The 19,356-nt window shown below is 41.0% G+C and overlaps 2 protein-coding genes across 3 annotated transcripts; both read left to right on the top strand.

Moving 5' to 3' along the window:
* Positions 1-864: 864 nt before the first annotated feature.
* Positions 865-4,950, top strand: mrps12 (mitochondrial ribosomal protein S12). Its single transcript, XM_044359006.1, has 3 exons — positions 865-1,048; positions 3,424-3,474; positions 4,495-4,950. Exons 2-3 carry the CDS (start codon positions 3,426-3,428, stop codon positions 4,875-4,877), a joined length of 432 nt encoding a protein of 143 aa, XP_044214941.1. The 5' UTR covers positions 865-1,048; positions 3,424-3,425; the 3' UTR covers positions 4,878-4,950.
* A 1,419-nt stretch (positions 4,951-6,369) lies between these two features.
* On the top strand, positions 6,370-17,517 carry LOC122987214 (zinc finger protein 436-like). 2 transcript variants are annotated; one of them, XM_044358981.1, is made up of 10 exons: positions 6,370-6,531; positions 6,615-6,798; positions 8,435-8,546; positions 8,867-9,570; positions 10,799-11,107; positions 12,774-12,903; positions 13,850-14,151; positions 14,863-14,949; positions 15,114-15,258; positions 15,429-17,517. In XM_044358981.1, the coding sequence occupies exons 1-10, from the start codon at positions 6,488-6,490 to the stop codon at positions 16,049-16,051; spliced, it is 2,640 nt and encodes an 879-aa protein (XP_044214916.1). In that variant the 5' UTR covers positions 6,370-6,487; the 3' UTR covers positions 16,052-17,517. The 2 variants fall into 2 exon arrangements, with proteins under 2 accessions (XP_044214916.1, XP_044214917.1); XM_044358982.1 differs by lacking the exon at positions 6,615-6,798.
* Positions 17,518-19,356: the final 1,839 nt, after the last annotated feature.

Below are 19,356 nucleotides of genomic sequence, written 5' to 3'. Positions count from 1 at the left end.
GACAGTACATAAGCATGCACCAAGTAGCATCACAAAATAACATTACTACTATATTAAATTAAGGACAAACCACACTATCCTCTAAAGCTTATCAGTTTTACACATAAACATCTACATAACTACAGTTTATCTTATCACTGGCTCAGGTAAAGGTATAACAGAATAAACTTAACTGTTAGACACACAACTGCCTCATCTTACATAGCAAAGAACTAAGTTTAGAATAGACATGGCACAGAAGAATTTAGAACATGTGTGAAACACAAACTAACACTAAACTGAACTTAAACACTGTCTGAAACATGTATGATATATTGAAGAAATACATCAAATGATAACCTGTTATTCAGTTTTCTTTTACAGTTGTCACCAAGTGCTGCTCATGGAGGAATGTTGGGTCTCTGTAAATTAAAGAGTACAGACTAGACCTGCTCTATGTGAAAAGAGCCCTGAGATGACTTCTGTTGTGATGTGGCGCCAAATAAATAAAAATGGCTTGACTTGACTTTTGCTTTTGTAGGGATCAGGGGAAGTTTTTGGCCTTGTTGGCAATGGTAATTAAGTGTATTACTGGAATAGAAAGAAAATTTGGGAAAATTAACATAATAGTAGATGCAGCAAGTAGATTTCTGGGTGTTGTTGGAGTTTCTGGAGAAGATGTGCAGCAGATGTTGAGAAAAGTTTATTTGAGTTTCTCTCAAACATCTGAAAAAACAGAGAAGTTATAGCAGAGGGGGAAATGTGTGGGAAATGGGTTACTTTTTTATTTAGTCAGTGGAGATTTCAGTTTAAATCCACTAGATGGCGATAATGTGGTATTTTGGACGCCAACCGCCACAAAAAATCAAGAAGAAGAAATCCGGAAGTACTTGTACTTTGACAGAATTACTTCCGGCACACAGTATTTCACGCTGGGATGTGTGAAGTCCTTGGATGATATTCAATCAATATGCGATAAATAGCTTCAGATAAACTAAGTGAAAAGCTGCTTTAGCTGAGCAGACAGACTGTAACAATCTGCCGGTGGAGCTTTCAGCTGTCTGAACAGGTGAGAAGAGATTAAACCAGCGATAACCTCTGTGTTCCTGTCAGTTAGCCAGTTAGCTTTTAGCCACTGACTATCATGCATGTATTCTTTATAAAATGTACAGTGAATATATAATCGAGTGAATGGGAAAGTGGTCTCGGGCGTTTTGTATACATAATAATAATAATAGCTGCACATATACTGCAGTTTGCATCATGACTGTTTGGTGTCGTTTTAATTAGTGGAACTAAAGTAACTCCAGACTCCATTTAGACAATATTATTATTTCACAGTTTCTTGTTCATTAGAAATTAAAGACAAGTAATCAAGTTAATTTAAGATCTAATACAAAGGTCAGAGGTCGCTAATTAGTTCGGTATTAATTAGTTTCACGTAGACCGTCTTATTTCAAGTTAATTTCAAATGATATAATAACAAACAAATAACTCCGATAACCTCGAAGCAGCACTTTACTTCAGTAAAAGTACCAATACGGTAAAAGTAAAAATCCTGCATGTATTATGAGCTTGATGTAGTTAAAGTATTGCAGTAAAAGTACATAAGTATTATGAGCTTGATGTAGTTAAAGTATTGCAGTAAAAGTAGTGGTTTGGTCCCTCTGACTGATATATTATTATATATGACATCATTAGATTATTAATAGTGAAGCATCAGTGTTAGAGCAGCATGTTACTGTTGTAGCTGCTGGAGGTGGAGCTAGTTTACACTACTTTATATACAGTTAGCTAGTTTAGTCCAGTGGTTCCCAACCTAGGGGTCGGGCCGCTCCAAAGGGTCAGCAGATAAATCTGAGGGGTGGTGAGATGATTAATGGGAGAGGAAAGAAGAAAAAACAAAGTTCTGATACACAAATCTGTTTTCAGTTTCTGGACTTTTTCTCTAATCTTTGATTTTTGCTGAAATATTGGATCATTTGAACATTTATTGAAATGAAAGCATGTGAGAAGTTTAGAGGGAAAAATCACTATTTGGTGGAGCTGTTAACAACTCATAGACATGTGAAATGTGACCCCGACTACACACTGCTTTTTGTAAGACATCAAAAGCCAAAAAGGTTGGAAACCACTGGTTTCATCTTTAACAATGTGTTGTATTTTAAAAGCTTGTTATATTATCCATTGTGTCAAATCTTCATCTGAAAAGTAACTAAAGCTGTCAAATAAATGTAGTGGAGTAGAAAGTACAATATTTCCCTCTGAAATGTAGAAAGTAGCATCACATGGAAATACTCAAGTAAAGTACAAGTACCTCAGAACTGTACTTAAATACAGTACTTGAGTAAATGTATTTAGTTTCTTTCCACCACTGCATTGAAGCCTTCTTGTGTGCTGTATGGAGCGACGAGAACCAATCTGCTCATTGTTTGTTTAGATTGTTAGTGAATTTATTTATTATCACACCGAATGGGACAGAAGATTTTAATTTTTCTTGTTCAGCCATGTTCACCAGCGTGAGTACAGTTTAGTTCTGGCAAATTTTGAATTGAGTTTGGTGTAAAAGTCAACAGAATGAAGCATTATGACGCTGGTGGTACGGAGCTGATGTGTGTTCCCGTGTTTCTGAGGACATGTCATAGTGCCACAGATATTATAGTGTTATTCAAATGTCAAAATGAATGTAATGAGTGTCGGGCATTCAGTGTATGTATGAGTCTGAGTGTCAGCTGTAAAAGGCAAATAGTCTGCATATAAATGCAGATTTCTGTTTATGGTGTTCTGGTTTCTGTTTGTGGTCAGTTTGTAGTATCGACCAATCACGTCTGAGCAGGCTTTGTTTGCATGCAGGTAAACAATCTGTGTGAAGAGCAAAAGAGGTGGAACACAGTGGCTGAAATGCAATCTCAGAACCCATCAGCTATCATCTGATGATGATTTAGCTTTTTATTAGCTTATTTTAAAAAATATATCTGCATTCATATGCATATATCTGTTTATAGAGATTAGCTGAAATGTCGACTGGACCGTCTCAAGTTGCTAATCAGACTGTAAACAAAGACCGGCGTACAGAAGAGGACGTCTCTGTTTCCTGTTATCCGGAAATAGCTTAACAGTCATCAGAGAGGCAGCAGTCTGTGCTGTTAGATTGATATATGTTGTGATGCAGTAACATTTTGGGAAAATACCTTGAGAGCTCTTTATTGATAAAAGATCCATACAGGATTGTGTCTTTCTGACTAATCCACCAAATCAAATACTCGACTCATCAAGGTCAAACTTTATTTCGCAGGCTGTAATTTCCCAGAACGTAATGAGCAAATGTATATCTTTTGTCCTTTTCTTCTTCTCATGAACATTTGCAGGTAATACAAAGTTAAATAATGTATGAAAGCACTGCTACAGTAACACATTTTAACATGTTTAACTGGTTTGTTTCAGACATGTCGTCATTATGGAGCCTGAGACCAGTGCTGACGTCACTGCTTCAAGGCAAGTTTACACCTGCAGTGAATACAAGTTCCTGTCTGATAGAGAAACATATTCAGACCAGTTGGTTACTGGTGCATGTAATGGTCAATTCAGCATAATTACATTTACAGCGCTGATTCCACACAATCATGTGCTGAAATGATTGATTGATTAATCGATTAGTCAGTTGTGATTTGCTTGAAAAATGACAGAAACAATTGATAATCAAAATAGATGCTCATTGATTTTTGTTGACTGAATTTGGACTCATTGTTTCAGCTCCACCTGTTACTATCTTGTGTAACGAGTAACGTGTTGGTTCCTTTATATATAGTTTACAGCAAAACTTTCAAACCTGTGAAACTAATGAAGGTTCAGTGATGTTTGAAGCTTTGAATGACATTAAAGGAGGGTTCAAAATGTTCCCAGTGTGTTAAACCAGCAGTCAGGTGTCTGTAATCATTCCTCCTGTTCATACTGGATATTAAAAGATCCTTCAAATGTGTTTTCAATGGAAGTGATGGAGGATAAAATCCACAGTGTGTCCACACAGTCATTTAAAGTCTGTGTGAAGCTTCTATTCAGCTTCATCAGTCTGAGTTAGTCATATCAAGTGGATATCTGACACATTTACAGTCTTTTTAGCATCAAATTCCCTCTTTGTGTTTCCTCGGACAGTGTTTCCCTGTTGAGCTGCAGGTGGAAGTATAGTAACAAAAAGAGGAACTTTGGCACTAAAAAGACTGTAACGTTGAAAGATATCTACTTGATTTGACTCATTTGGACGCTGAAGCTTCATATTAGCTTCAGACTGTGGATTTTGTCCTCCATCACTTCCATTGTAAGGTCATTATGAAGGGATCTTCTACTGGTCAGTATGAACAGGAGGAATGATTACAGCAAGAAAAACAGCTTCAATGTTCATTTGATGACTGACTGTTGGTTTAAGACACACTTGAGAAATTGTGAACTCGTCCTTTAAGATAAATATAAAACTGTTTTTTCATTTTTAACAAGTGAATGACTCGCTCCTCCCTGCAGCGTCCCAGCATGCCTCTGCCTGGACGGGACCCGTCCTCTCCAGGACAATGGCCACCCTCAACCAGATGCACCGCAAGGGGAAGCCCAAACCGCCTCCCAAAACTGTTGGCGCCACTTTCGGCCGCCCCCAGCTGAAGGCGGTGATCCTGAAGACCATGATCCGAAAGCCCAAGAAGCCCAACTCTGCGAACAGGAAGTGCGCTCAGGTGCGGCTTTCTAACGGGAAGGAGGCGGTGGTGTTCATCCCCGGCGAGGGACACAACCTGCAGGAGCACAACGTGGTGCTGGTGCAGGGCGGGCGGACGCAGGACCTGCCCGGCGTCAAACTCACCGTGGTCAGAGGGAAATACGACTGCGCTCACGTGGTGAAGAAGAAACAGTAGAGGAAGTGATGGACACTTGTGTGATGAAAATGTTTGTTTGTTAATGTTTAATAAATACATGTACTCTTAATAACATCTGAGTGACTGTCTCAAACCGATCCACTACATGGTCAGAAGTATGTGGACATGGAAAGATGGTGGTTTTGGTTAAAAAATGACAACATAAACTGTTGGATTTTGACAGGAAAAGTAGCAAAAGTGAAAATATCTAAATACAAGTTTTCCCAAATAAAATGGTTTAAAATCAGCAAAATTTAGATTTAAATCAGGAACTTTAAAGGACAAGTTCACAATTTTCTTCACTCCCTCGCTCCTCGGTTTTCCTCGCTGTAATCATTCCTCCTGCTCATACTGGCTATTAAAAAACTCCCCTCAAATGTGCTTTCAATGTAAGTGAAGGAGGACTGTGGATTTTGTCCCCCATCACTTCCATTGTAAGTGCATTATGAAGGGATCTTCTAATGGTCAGTATGAACAGGAGGAAACAGGCTGGATGTAGGATTTTAATATAAAGACAACAATGAAAGTGTTAAATGATGCATGTAGCAATTTGTCTTTCATTTTATTAGACTGCAATGAATATTTAGGAATTAGAACTGCAACAATTAATTGATTAGTCGATAGAAAATGAATTGCCAACTATCTTTATAATTGATTAATCATTTTAAATGCTTTTTTAAAGTACAAAAATACAAAAATTGGAAAAAGCGGGATGGAGATGGAGGAGTGTTTGGTAGGATGATGGAGGAATGCGTGGGGTAGGATGGAGATGGACGAGTGCGTGGGTAGGACGATGAAGGAGTTTGTGGGTAGGATGATGAAGGAGTGTGTGGGTAGGATGATGAAGGAGTTTGTGGGATAAGATGATGAAGGAGTGTGTGGGTAGGATGATGATGGAGTTTGTGGAGTAGGATGGAGATGGAGTGTGTGGGGTAGGATGATGAAGGAGTGTGTGGCGCAGGATGATGATGGTGTGTAGGGTAGGATGATGAAGGAGTTTGTGGGATAAGATGATGAAGGAGTGTGTGGGTAGGATGATGATGGAGTTTGTGGAGTAGGATGGAGATGGAGGGTGTGGGGCAGGATGATGAAGGAGTGTGTGGAGTACGACGGAGATGGAGGAGTGTGTGGGGTAGGATGATGAATGAATGTGTGGGTAGGGTGATGGAGTGTGTAGGGTAGGATGGAGATGGAGGGTGTGGGGTAGGATGATGAAGGAGTGTGTGGAGTAGGATGATGAAGGACTGTGTGGGGTGGTGGGCCTTCATAGCTGTTCTAACCTGTTGTCACAGTTCTTGTTGTACAGTCTAATGGCAGTGGGCACAAATGAAGCACTAAATAAAATAATAATTAAAAAAAATACATTAAATAAATGGAAGATTGACAGATTGAAGTTAAATAAAGACATTAAAAACACTAGTGTTTACAGCCTTCTTACTAGAACAGCATTATCTGCTCATGAGTGTTGTTGCAGTTCATCTTCCGGCCAGCAGCGGCAGCACTGAGCGAGCAAGAAGTCATTCACCATCTTTGATTTTTACATTGAATTAATTCGGCACTCAATCAGGTTAACTTGTGTTTTTGCTAATTTAACAACGGCTGACATCGACATGAATCCACCCGACAGACCGCCGAGAAGTTCCTCTTTCCTCTGGTGTGTTTATATTCTGGATATCAAATCGATAAAGACCTTAATTATCGTTAAATGACAGAGCTGGTGGTGTTTCTCTGGTGCAGCCGTCCGGGACCGTCTCTACGTACAGTGACGCCTGCATCGGAGCTAGCTAGCATTAGCTATCATCTCATCCAGCCAAAGTCAAAGCTGTCGTCTTCTCCTGGAGGATTTTCATACGAAGGAATCGTCTGTTTTTCGGGACGTTTTGTATCGCGTTGGTGTGCTTCTCCTACACAGAAAACTACGGTACGTGTCGGTGTGTTGCAGTGAACGTTAACGCTTTACCGTTAGTTCACAATTAGCAAGCTAACTGGCTGCAAAAGGAGAAATCCTGATATCTGAACGGCTGCATCGATTAACAAGCAGGTTAACGGTGACAAATCACTTAAAATTAATCTAACATTGTGATGCGGTGCTTTAATACTTAATGCAGTGAGGGGTCATAGGCAGACAAATTACGTTAATTTACATTTGAGAACAATGATTAACCGTTAAACCTCAACTGGAGTCGTTAAGCTGCTAACAGTTATGTGTTGCTAAGCAACCACTTAACTGATCAGTTTTCACTGTAAAATCAATCATCCTGTGTGTGTGATACTGTATGATATCTGCCAGTACAGAGGACACTCCTGGTTATGTACTTAAAAATAAGTTAAATGTATTTTTAGGCTGTTTTTCCTGGTTTGAGCCCCTTAGTTACAAGGAAGGCAAATCTTTATATTTTAGCTCTAAATTATAAGTACATAAATGTATACATAATAAATGATTGATTTTTAGGTTATTTATTCTTTATTTAATCAGACATTCTCATTGAGATTAAGATCTCTTTTTCAAGAGAGACCCGAGAACAAGAAACATTCACAAGACAAGAACACAAACAGAAACCACACAGTAGACACATAATTAATAAAAACATGAAATAATAAAGCTTTAAAATCTCCCAGAGGAATGAAAGACTCTAGTTTTAGGTAGTTTGCTGTTTATTCCATTTGAAAGATGAATCAGCAACTAGTTTGATAATCAGTTATTATCAAAACTTTTAAAAACTTTGAATACTTTTGAATTTGCTGCTTTTTTTAATACATAACATTATGATAAAACATGAACTATTTCAGAATCAGAAAAAGGTTTATTGCACATACAAACCTTGTTGTAATGGTGCACAATCAAAAATAAGAACGTAAGAGAAAATACAAATAAATACCACAAAAGACAGTTGTTCTAAACGTATAAATAAGATTTATAAATTAAAAATAATTAATCGTAGTAAACATAATAGAAATATATTCTAAGTGAAAAGAGCTGCTGAGTTTTAAAATATTGTAGTGTGCAAATGTAATAATGCAAATAATTGCATAAATGTAATGAACTATTGCTCTAATTTGGACAAAATGGTCTAAATTCTGTGCCAAATCCCTCCTCACACTGGCAGGAAGAAAATCCTTTGTTGACAAATAGAGTCCTTTATTTATTTATATTTTTCAATTAACGGTGTGAATTTTATGCTTTAAAAATGTGAAATTCATTCTCATATGTGAAGTGTCTGCAAACCAGATGTGACCATAATTACTCCACATGTGATTTTAACATTTAGTGTTTTTTTATATTAAATGATAAATTCACACAGTAAGTATACGGTATTACATTTCTAAAAAAAAAACTGGAATCAGTACGGAGGCTCTGAGGTGCAAAACATGACAACATTTCAGTTGTCGTGTTTTGCGTCTCAGGGCCACCAAACAATCAAACATATTCAAGATTTTAATCTCCAAAACCCCCGACATCCCCCCTAAAACACGGTGGACATGAGGTCAGTGTTGTCAGTGGTAGCTGTGGGGTCTGGACAGGATCACCGACCGGTGTCCGACTATCTTTCTTTCAGAGCTCGGAGGCGACCGGACCACCTTCAGGAGGAGGAGAGCATGAGGAGATGAATGGAGTCAAAGTGGAAGCAGACCAGAGAGGAGAGGACGGTCAGCAGCTTCCTGCTGAAGGTCGGGGGAACATTTCTAACGTTGGTCTTGTCAAAATCTACTTTGACACATCTTTTATTATTTTAGTGGACATTATGTTTACAAGTAGTTGATTAGCACAGAGTAACTGAGACACAGAGAACGTCGTCCATGGTTGATATCTGTTTATTTTACAATGAAACAGTCGCTGTGTAGTTTGTACTTGATGGAAACTTGGAAGCAGCAGATTACAAACACAGTGAGGCAGGCGGCACTGCTCGCCTTCTAAAGGTTGTGACAAAGTGTAAACTTGATGTATAGATTACTCTTATAGAAATTAATGTCAGTATCGTTTCCTACAGGAGAGGCGACCGTTTCAGACACCGAGAGTCCGTCTACACCAGAGGAACCAGGATTAAAGCACAACAGCCGTCAGTCCAAACGTTGTCACCGCTGTTCAGTATGTGGCAGAGAGTTCTCTCATCCGTGCCGCCTGGCAGAACACATGATCACGCACTCTGGAGACAAACCGCACAGCTGCTCCGTGTGCGGGAAGCGCTTCACAAAGAAGATAAACATGGTGGTGCACCAGCGGGTTCATACCGGCGAGAAGCCGTACTCCTGCGCCGACTGCGGGGTCAGCTACGCCCAGCTGGCCTGCCTGCAGAGGCACCGGCTGCGACACGCCGCCGAGAAGCCCCACCACTGCTCGGTTTGCGGCCGCGGCTTCATCCAGCGGCGATATCTCGTACAACACGAACGCACGCACACCGGGGAGAGGCCGTTCACCTGCCAGCTCTGCCCCAAACGCTTCGCCTCCAAGAAGGGCCTCACCGATCACCAGAAAACCCACACGGAGGAGAACCTTCACTCCTGCGCCATCTGCAAGAAGGTTTTCTCCACGCCGTCGTCCTTCAGAGATCACGTAAGGCTCCACACGGGACAGAAGCCTCACCCCTGCTCACTGTGCTGCAAGAGCTTCAACCGGCCGGGTCTGCTGAGGAAACATCTGCAGAAACATGCCGAGGAAAAGACGGCGGTCAAAACTGAAGCTGCTGCCAGCAAGGTGAGAGACGCGTTTATGACTCAACGTGGGTGATGTGTCTAAATGTTTAAAGGATTTAAAGTGTCTCTTAAACCAATCCTAATCCTCACATGCGTCCAATGTAAGTGACGAGAGACAAAATCTGCAAAAATGTGTCTGTGAGGTCGTTTTTTAACCCTCCGGTGAGTTTGTTCTGGTCTGAATCAGTGGATGAACTGGTAAAACTGGTTCAGTTTCTTTTCACACAGAAAAACTTTTAAGTGAACTAAACTGCGTCACTCGCAGCCAGGTGAGCACATTCTCTCCTCTCATTGGTCAGATGAGTGAGAACGTAAACACAGGAAGAAGATCGTATACTTGGTCGTCAGTCCAGGTTGGACCTCGATTCATTCTCCTGCTAGTAGCTTGTAGTCAGACGGAGGTCGGATCACAAACAAACTGAGAACACGTCCTCTAAAGGGTCTGTGTGGTTGTTTTAATATGATTACTGTGTTCATCAGATCTGCTCAACACATCAGAGCAAAGGAGGAAAAAACAACCATCCTGCTCACCCAGACTGAACAAGGCAGAACAAGGCAGGGTGGAAAACTGCCTTCAGTAAAAATAATAATAATAATAACAATAAAAAAAAGTGACCTTTAGAGAAAGTTTGTTGCAGTTTGTGTTTTTAACCTCCAGCACTAATGAATCATTGACACCGACCACGACAGGACAGGGAAACAAACTTCAGGTCGTACATGTTGAACCGGAGCTGTGTAGACATTAAAATGAGAGGAAGTATGTTAACTACAGCTCTATGAATGCTGGGATGACAGCTGGGGATCGAAGGGTCTGTGTCCGGGTTTGAATACGTGTTTTGAATTTGTGAAGATGCGAAAGGTTCAAGTTAAAACGTCGTGTTAAGTTTAGTGCTGCAAATAACAATTATCGTCATTATCAGTTAATCTGCAAATTATTTCTCGATTAATCGTTTTATCCATAAAATGTCAGAAAATAGTGAAAAACACCTGCTATAATATTCCAGAGTCAAAGGCTTCCAGTCCAGAACCCCAAAATATTCAGTTTAGTATCACGTTTGACAAAATAAACCTTTAAATCATTTTATTTGTTGTCATTTTAGCTTGAAAACAATTATTCGACTATCAAAATAGTTGGCGATTAATTTTCTGTTCATCAGCTGATTGACTAATCGTTTCTTTAACAGAAAGCTTCAGGTCCCGAATGATCTTTTTATCGTCTCGATCACCAGGAGGAAACGCCTCATCGCTGCTTCCTGTGCCAGAAAGACTTCTCCACCGCCGAGAAGCTGCGGCAACACGAGCAGCTCCACCAGAGGGCGCTGCAGTTCGTGTGTGACATCTGCGGCCGAGGTTTCACCAGAGCGTCCAACCTACGGGAGCACGTGAGGTCTCACACCGGAGAGAGACCGTTTCAGTGCGACGTCTGCAAGAAACGCTTCTCCTTACAGAGAGTGCTCAGGAAGCACCAGGAGATCCACAGCAGAGAGGCCCGAAACGCCGACAACAGCTCGCTGCCGCCGCCGGGAGCGGACGACCAGGTGACGATCACATGGTCACTATTTACGAGTAATCATCTGATCACACATCACTAGCTCGATTAAATGAGTGGATTCATCTGCGTCAGTCACCTCTTATGTGCTGTTTATTCCGGGTAGAGATGTAGGCAGCTGCTGCTTTTGTCCAGATAGATTCATGACTAAAACTGTGAGTTCACACAAAACCACAAACATGCAGACGCATTCTTTCATCAGACCGATAAAGCCGTGTGTACGCATGGTTCAGTCATTGTGGAACTGCGTGTTCATTTCCACTCTCATTATGAGGCTTAAATGGACGAAGACGCCCTTAACCAGCTGTTCTCATATCAGCTCGCCACCTGCTGAACCTCTCTGTGGACCTGTCGAGTGCAGTTTCACAGACTTGTGTTGCAGCGGTGAGTTTCTTCAACAGCCAGAACAGCTGCTGTTACACACTCTGCCTGAGAGGTCACAGGAGGCAAATGAGAAGCACACTTAATACCGTAAGATCAAACAGCTGGTAACCGGGAGGTAGGGAGGAAGGGCATCTGCATACAGGATCAGTAGGGGGCAGAAACAGTAGGGGGGGGACTGCATTCAGACAGGATCATAAAGGTCAAAGCAGCAGGGGTCAGAGGCAGGAGTTGTTCCCAGACATCACTTGATTATCAAGTCTCTACCCAAATGTGTATTTTCTTCTTCATAATATTTACTACTAACTAGAGATCTATTAACCCGTCATCACACGTCCAGGTCATTCATTCATCATCAGCAGTAATAATTCACACATGTAATCAATGATTAGTTTGTAGCTCATATCTAAACCTACTTTACAGGATGTAACAACTAAGGATAAAATAAAAACAAAATGTAGATTCACGTGTAAATTAATAGAATTATAAATTTAATCACACAAAAATAGTCGATATTATATCTATAAATGCGCCTTTTATTGGCATTTTACAGTAAACACATAAAAATCAACCTGAACAAACCGTTTTTACTAAAAGATTCAGTCTCTCACTTTGTTTCATCTCTAGCTCATCACATCAGCAGTGAAGACCCGCCCTACTCTGCCTCTGATTGGCTCTGACTCTGATACCCTAACCAACAAAGGCAACGAGTACCAGCCAATCAGAGGCGAGAGTACGGGGGGCTGAACGCGGGTGGTGGGAAAAAAAAAACAAAACAAAACCACATCACATCAGCCTCATATCGCTTTAGAAACACGTTAACGCTGGTCTGAAGTCAGCGTTATAATCTCACCACACGTTCTACGTTCATTAAGACCAGTTTATGTGCAGGAAACGGCGTCGGTGGGTGTTTATGCGTCCGGCTCCTGGTCACTGCGGTGGGTTTTGACTGACCATGAATGTCAATTCTGTTAGACGCTGGTGATTCTTTTATATTCGTTACTCTCATGAAGATCCAAACCAACAATGAATTGATCCATAAAGTATCACATGAGTCGTGATGTCATCATGTACAACTTGTTCCTGCTGCCACCAAGTGGCCAAATAATGTTCTGCAGGTTTAAACGATTAGTCAATGATCACAGCTGTTGATTAATTTTTTGTTGATGGACTTATTGACGAAACCACAGCAGCTCTGGAAGCGTTTAGTGATGTGATGTAATGTGTGACAGCTGACAGCGTTTGACTCATCTCACCGCCGCTCTTTGTCACAGAAACCAGACGAGCAGCTCGCCGCCGACGGCAGCGTGGCGGTGGTTTCCGTGGGGGGCGACGGTCTGAACGGGCTGCAGCAGGAGCTGAAGGTCGAGGACGAAGAGGAAGCGGTGCGTTCACTGACAAGCGGTGAGACAAACTCTGAACACACATCAGGTCACATCATTAGTTCTGCTGCAGCACGAAACGTAACGGAGCGCACACGTTTATACACTGAGGAGGGACTTTTCAGTGGAAGAGGAGACATCTGTTGTCCAAGCAGGAGAAACGAATATTTACTCGTTCAGAGGTTTCTCTCTCTGTCATCCCATTGATCAAAACACCCGACTCATAATTTTCCCTTCAAATAAATTGATAATCCCAGAGGTTCACACACTTTCACCACACAAATATTTAAGATTTGATCAGTAAATAAATGAACAAGTGAAAGGTTCTTGTCTCATTTGTTTAACTGGGTTCCATTTATCTAGTTTTAGGACTCTGATCATGTTTTTTTTTTTATATTTATGCAGAAATAAACTTCCAAGCAGCGCTGTATGTTTCAGCTCCAACTGTTCTCAGTTTCAGGCAAATTACAACAAGTTAACAGGCAGCAGCAATCTGTCAGAAACTAACTTTTTATTTGCAGTATTTATTGATCCACTGTTTTTAGTTCAGTGTTTCACAACCGTTTCGGCTTCTGACCTTGAAACAAACAGATCCGTCACTGCCAGTCGGACGTCTACTAGTCGTCAACCAAAAGGAGATTTTTAAAATATTCTTTACTTATTTTTATTTTATTTTAATGAGTTGTAGTGACCCAAAATGTAAAATTATCTCCTCACCTCATGACCTTCAGATTGTGAGTCACTGGTTTAGTTCATTCAGGTAATGAGAAATGTATCTCAACTTCATAGAGACCAAAATTATATTTCTTGTGACAATCAAACAATCAAAAAAACAAAGTTTATTATGAAACAAATGAAATCAGACACATCAGAGCATTAAAATTAAAGTCAGTTATGCAATAAACCAACACACACACTCCTCTAACGTCTGCCGACCTGAAGCTTTATTCCTCTGTTGATATTCGCAGACGGCAGCACGAAGAAGCTTCACAGCTGCTCCGTCTGCGGGAAGAGCTACCCGCGACCGTCCCGACTCAAAGAACACTTCAAGATCCACGCCACGGAGAAGCTGCACCGCTGCTCGGTGTGCGGGAAGGCCTTCACCACCACCACCAACCTCAGAGCTCACGAGAAGATCCACATGGCCGACAAACCTCATCCCTGCAGGATCTGCCCCAAGAGCTTCCTGCGGCCGTCGCTGCTGCGCAAACACATGAGGATCCACATCAGGGACGGACTCATAGCCGACCCTGCAGACGGCCTCGACAAGGTGAGTTCAGGTCCTCGAGACACCTGGAGAGAGTAAAGCTTAATGATGGGGAGGAGTCCTGCTAGAAAAAGATATATATTGTGCACAAAAAGCTAAATGTAGGATTGCAGCTAACTTAGAGCTGCAATGAGAACTATTGAATTAATTTACAACTAATTGATTAATTGTTTCGAATCATTTTTAAGAAAAAAAATGTCCAAATTCTCTGATTCCAGCTTCTTCGATGTGAATATTTTCTGGTTTCTTTAATCTCTACGACAGTAAACTGAATATATTTGATGACGTCGTCTCTGGGAAACACTGATCCACAGTTTTCACCATTTTCTGACATTTTATAGTCGTCAGATTAATCAATAATGAAAATAATTGTTAGTCGCTGCTCTAAACTAACAGTTATTTTCATTGTCAATTAATCTGCAGTTTATTTTCTTAGTTAATCGTTTGGTTCATAAAACATCAGAAAATGTGACGTTATAAAATGTTTTGTACAATCAGTCAAAACACAAAGACGTTTAGTTTTCTGTAAGAAAAAAAAAACAACAAATCCTCAAGTTTGAGAACCTGGAAACAAAAAATTGGGCATTTTTGCTTGAAAATGATTTAAAAGATTAATCGATTATCAGATTAGTTGCAGATTAATTTCTGTCGGTCGACTAATTGACTAATCATTGCAGCTGTAATAATTTGTAAGTGGTTGTTTTTGAGTTTCAGGAGTTCTGGTTAAACATGAACACGGAGGAGGAGGAAGAGGAGGAGGGAGGCATCAGGATAAAGGAGGAGGAAGGTCTGGACGAGCAGGTAAGAAACTCAGCTGTTATTTATATTCTAGAGTTCTTTTGAAGTGCTCGGCTGTCTACGTCTAGCAAACACCATCCGCTGCTGAAGATCATGTCATATAATTGAAAGCTCTAGAACAGCAACTAAACGGACCTTAGGGTGTCTTCTGTCTAATAATCCTGCAGGACCCGGACGACCTTTCTACAGCTGCAGAGTCCTTCATGGTAAAATCGGAGGAGGGTTTGGTGATGAAGGACAAAGAGGAAGCAGACGTCAGCGGTTTGATCAACTCTGACGGAGAGGAAGAGGACTGGAGACCAGCGCTCATCGGTACGTCTGTAAACCTGCAGAAACACACTTCAGTACAAAGTAATGAAGTCCTGACTTCTCATTTTGAACATCTGGATGTGACTGTTTCACAACAAGTATTGATAATATTGCAGCTTCTGTTGTTGAAGATAACAGTTGCAGCTGTAAATCACCTTCATGTCCTTTGACAGAACAAGATGGCCGCTCAGTGATCCAGGCTGACAGCGGTGGTGACGGCAAGCGGAAGCACTGCTGCCCCGTCTGCGGCCGCGACTGCTTCAAGGCGTCGGCGTTGCAGAAACACCTGCGGATCCACTCTGGCGAGCGTCCGTTCCAGTGTCCCACCTGCAGGAAGAGCTTCACCCAGCACGTGCACATGACGGAGCACCAGAGGATCCACACGGGGGAGAAACCTTACACCTGCCCCGACTGCAGCAAGAGCTTCACCTTCTCCAGCGCCCTGCGCCGCCATCAGCGGCTGCACACCGACGCCCGGCCGTACCAGTGCGCCGTCTGCCAGAAGACCTTCAAGCAGCAGAGCTCGCTCAAGAGCCACCAGCTGACTCACTCGGGCGTCCGTTACCAGTGTCCGCTCTGCAGCAAGAGCTTCAGCCGCGCGCTGGAGCTCACCTACCACGTGGATGTGCACTCCGACACGCGGCCGTACTTCTGCAACATCTGCAAGAAGAACCTGAGCGGAGCCAGGATCTTCCGCAACCACATGAAGAAGCACCAGACGCCAAACTCACCGCTCTGGCTGCCGCCGCTTCCTGGAGCGGGACCGCAGGAAGCCGAGACGATCTCAGAGGGATGATCATTAAACAGACCTTTGACTTGTCAGCAGCATCATGTTCACACTAAAAGTCACTTGGTAACCAGTTATGACACCTGATGGACCAGTGGACAGACTGACTGGACATTATTCAGTATGTTTGTAATACTGACGCCATCAAAAACTGAACAAAAACTGTTATTTCCTCATTTAAAAAAAAAAAAAAGACTTTTAAGTGACTTTAAAGGAGTAGTTTGCCGTTTTGGGAAATACTTTCTTTCTTTGTATGAGTGATGTTCAGATGGATGTGCAGGATGTGGTTAGCCTAGCTTAGCATAAAGACTGGAAGCAGGGGAAACAGCTGGCCGGTTCAAACCACCTGTGAAGCTCACTGATTAACACTTTGTATTAAACAAACGTCGCTCAACAGAAATGTCTCAAAGTTTGTCGTTTTAAGGAGATTTACATGCTGGAATTGTCTTGACAAACAATAGTGTCTCCATACACATCACTAAAAAATAATAGTTCCATAGTTGGTTTTTGACATTTGTTTGTGTTTCCTCTGCTTCCAGTCTATCTGCTAAGCTAAGCTAAGCTAAGCTAAGCTAACGTAACTAAACACACATGACTGATCCATCCGAACATCTCGCTGTCAGAATCAGATTCAGCTTCATTTGACTCCGGTTTAGTGGCTCTTCATGTATTTATATACAACAATCTGCAGAAAGATACACAAAGACAACAAGCCGAACAAAGATAATTAAACATAAAGAAATCACTATTATGTACAAGTGAAAAAATAAATACATATAGAAACAATCAATGGCCAAAATACAGCGTCTCTACAGGCAGAACAGTTTCTGTCAATTATAAACAGGATCAAATAATGCTGAAAAGGGGCTGAAATAAATATTGTATAGGTAAGAATGTAGTAAGTTATTTTATATACACATAGTAGGTGGTTATGTGCAGTATATACAGCTTATTGAAATATAAATTTAACAGTAATGAATGGTATGTATACACTTTATTGCACATTTTGTATTTTAAACTAAATATATATATATTTTGTAGGTACAAGATAAGCTAAGAGATCAGCAGTTGAGCGTATTTCCCAAAATGTTGAACTATTCCTTTAAAAAACAAACCCATTGAAAGAGTTGTTGGTGTTCGACAGAATCCTGACAGATCAGGTCTTTCGGGTCTTTCTAAACTTCTGTGTTTGTGACGCTGCTGCAGCTCAGCAATAAAACACAAAGAGATCATTTCATAACCAAAAGACACAAACTTTAATAGACTGTTGAAGTCTCGTATTTGCTTCAAGCTGAACTGCAGAAGTCGTTTTTACACAGATCACAGCAGTGGTTCCCAACCTGTGGGTCAGGACCCTTTAATGGATCATTCTGGTGATTCTCTATATTTCTCCTCATGTCAACAAATCTCCTGTTTGGATCCAAACCAACAATGAACAAGCTGATATATCTTATTAAAAACATGTCAGTGAGTCTCACCGCTGCACTGGGTCACATGATCCTTCATCAGGAAGAGTTTGGTCATGTTAGTTTGTTTAGAAACGGCTCCAAACACTAATAACAGCATCACGTTCTCAGTCTCCAGAGAGTAGTTCTGTGTAAGGCAGACGCTACTGAGCATGTGCAGGAACACGGTTCTGTTTACAGCTTCACCAGTTTGTTGTGATGCAGATAAACAACCTCTGGACTTTGTTCTACATTATAACCAACAGCACAGAGTCCTGAGGTTGTGATGTTGTATGTAGCAGAACAAGCTAGTGAAGAGCTGTAACCTTTGTGATGAAGGAACATGTCACCCAGTGCAGCGGTGTGACTCACTGTTTCTGGACAACAACGGAGGAATCAGATATATCAGGCTTTGATACACACACACAATACTTGTTAGTAGATCACTTCATTGTTGGATCCAAACATCAGATTTGTTGACAAGAAGAAAAATATATAGAATATCAGCAGAATGATCCTTTAACGCGTCACAAGCTAAATCTAAGTCTGTCTATACAGGAGGCGTTCAGGCGCAGTGTTGAGTATAGGTCACCTGTGTTTTGGCTGCGCTCAGAGATCAACACACAATAACTGAAGTAACTGAAGAAAACAGCTTGTGTAGACGACTGTATTGATTAAAATAAAAGCATATCTGTTCCCGTCAGACACGACACACAGACGAACAGTTTAGTTATTTCGGACTCTGACAACTATAAAAATTAACAGCAGCCTAGTTAAACTTCTTGCTGCTTGTAGACGTACGAGGACACACCAACATCTCTCTACATGTACATATGAACGTGTGATCATTAAGTATTAACACAGACTTCATAATGTGAACCTGTTCTCTAAGTTCTGGGCGGTTTTTGATATTTGGTGCTTGAAGTTTGACTCTTACAAACAGGAACTAACAGCAGCCAGATAACCAGACTCAGAGGAGACCCTCACGTCTCTGTTGCCTACCCATATGAAGGTCAAAAGGTCAGTCACAGAGCCACGCCCCTGGAGCCAGCAGGGGTTCAGTGCCTTGCTCAAGGACACTTGTGCTGCTGAGCATGTCAGCGTGTCACAGTCGTAACCAAAGGGAGAGAAAATATCTACGTGAAACAGTTTGAATTATTTATAGTAGAAATCACTGAAACTCTGACTGCTGTCATCGTGTTTCTAATCACTGATCAATAAAGTGACTGAGAACACAAAACCGTCTGTCATTGAGTCTTTCACACATCTGGCAAAGTGAATTAATCTGAATGAAAGCTGTGAACGTGATTTACATACAGTTAGAAGTTGGATGAACCTGCTTGTATCTGGACTTTATTCTCCAAATATTACTATTGTAATTACTCCTTTTTCCTCGTAATGACTGTGAATCTGCATGAACGATATTTGGCTAATTACATCAATATCAATATCACCATTAAATTTATAAGAGGAAATAGTTTTCTTAGGATCTGTGAAAACTGCAAATCAAATTAGAGCTGCAACAGTTTTGCAATTAATCTGCAACTATTCTGATAATCAAATAATCGTTTTATTCATTTTTAAAGCAAAAACGACAAATATTTGCAGGTTGTTGCTTCTCAGATGTGACGATATGAAGCTTTTCTCTGTCATACATGATAATAAACTGAATATCTTTGGATTTTGGACTATTGATCAGACAAAACAAGACTATTTAAGACGTCACCATCTAAGAAACTATAATGGCCTTTTTTAAAAACTTTTCTGACATTTTTAAGAGATTGGCAGATTAATCGATAATCTTTAGTTGCAGGCAGCCTTAAACCAAACCGCACGTCATGGTAACACAAACAAAAATAATGACATAAA

Source organism: Thunnus albacares, chromosome 8, assembly GCF_914725855.1.
Source record: "Thunnus albacares chromosome 8, fThuAlb1.1, whole genome shotgun sequence".
In the NCBI taxonomy this organism is placed as follows: domain Eukaryota; kingdom Metazoa; phylum Chordata; class Actinopteri; order Scombriformes; family Scombridae; genus Thunnus; species Thunnus albacares.
Note: the sequence above shows the minus strand (reverse complement) of the source record. Positions and strands in the feature narration are given on the sequence as shown.

Bases quoted from the DNA above. Each gene is read 5' to 3' on its own strand.
- mrps12 (XM_044359006.1), top strand. From the start codon at position 3,426: ATGTCGTCATTATGGAGCCTGAGACCAGTGCTGACGTCACTGCTTCAA. The intron at 3,475-4,494 runs GCAAGTTTACAC...TCCTCCCTGCAG, and splicing joins GCTGACGTCACTGCTTCAAG to CGTCCCAGCATGCCTCTGCC.
- LOC122987214 (XM_044358981.1), top strand. From the start codon at position 6,488: ATGAATCCACCCGACAGACCGCCGAGAAGTTCCTCTTTCCTCTG. The intron at 6,532-6,614 runs GTGTGTTTATAT...TCTCTGGTGCAG, and splicing joins AGAAGTTCCTCTTTCCTCTG to CCGTCCGGGACCGTCTCTAC. The intron at 8,547-8,866 runs GTCGGGGGAACA...CGTTTCCTACAG, and splicing joins TCAGCAGCTTCCTGCTGAAG to GAGAGGCGACCGTTTCAGAC.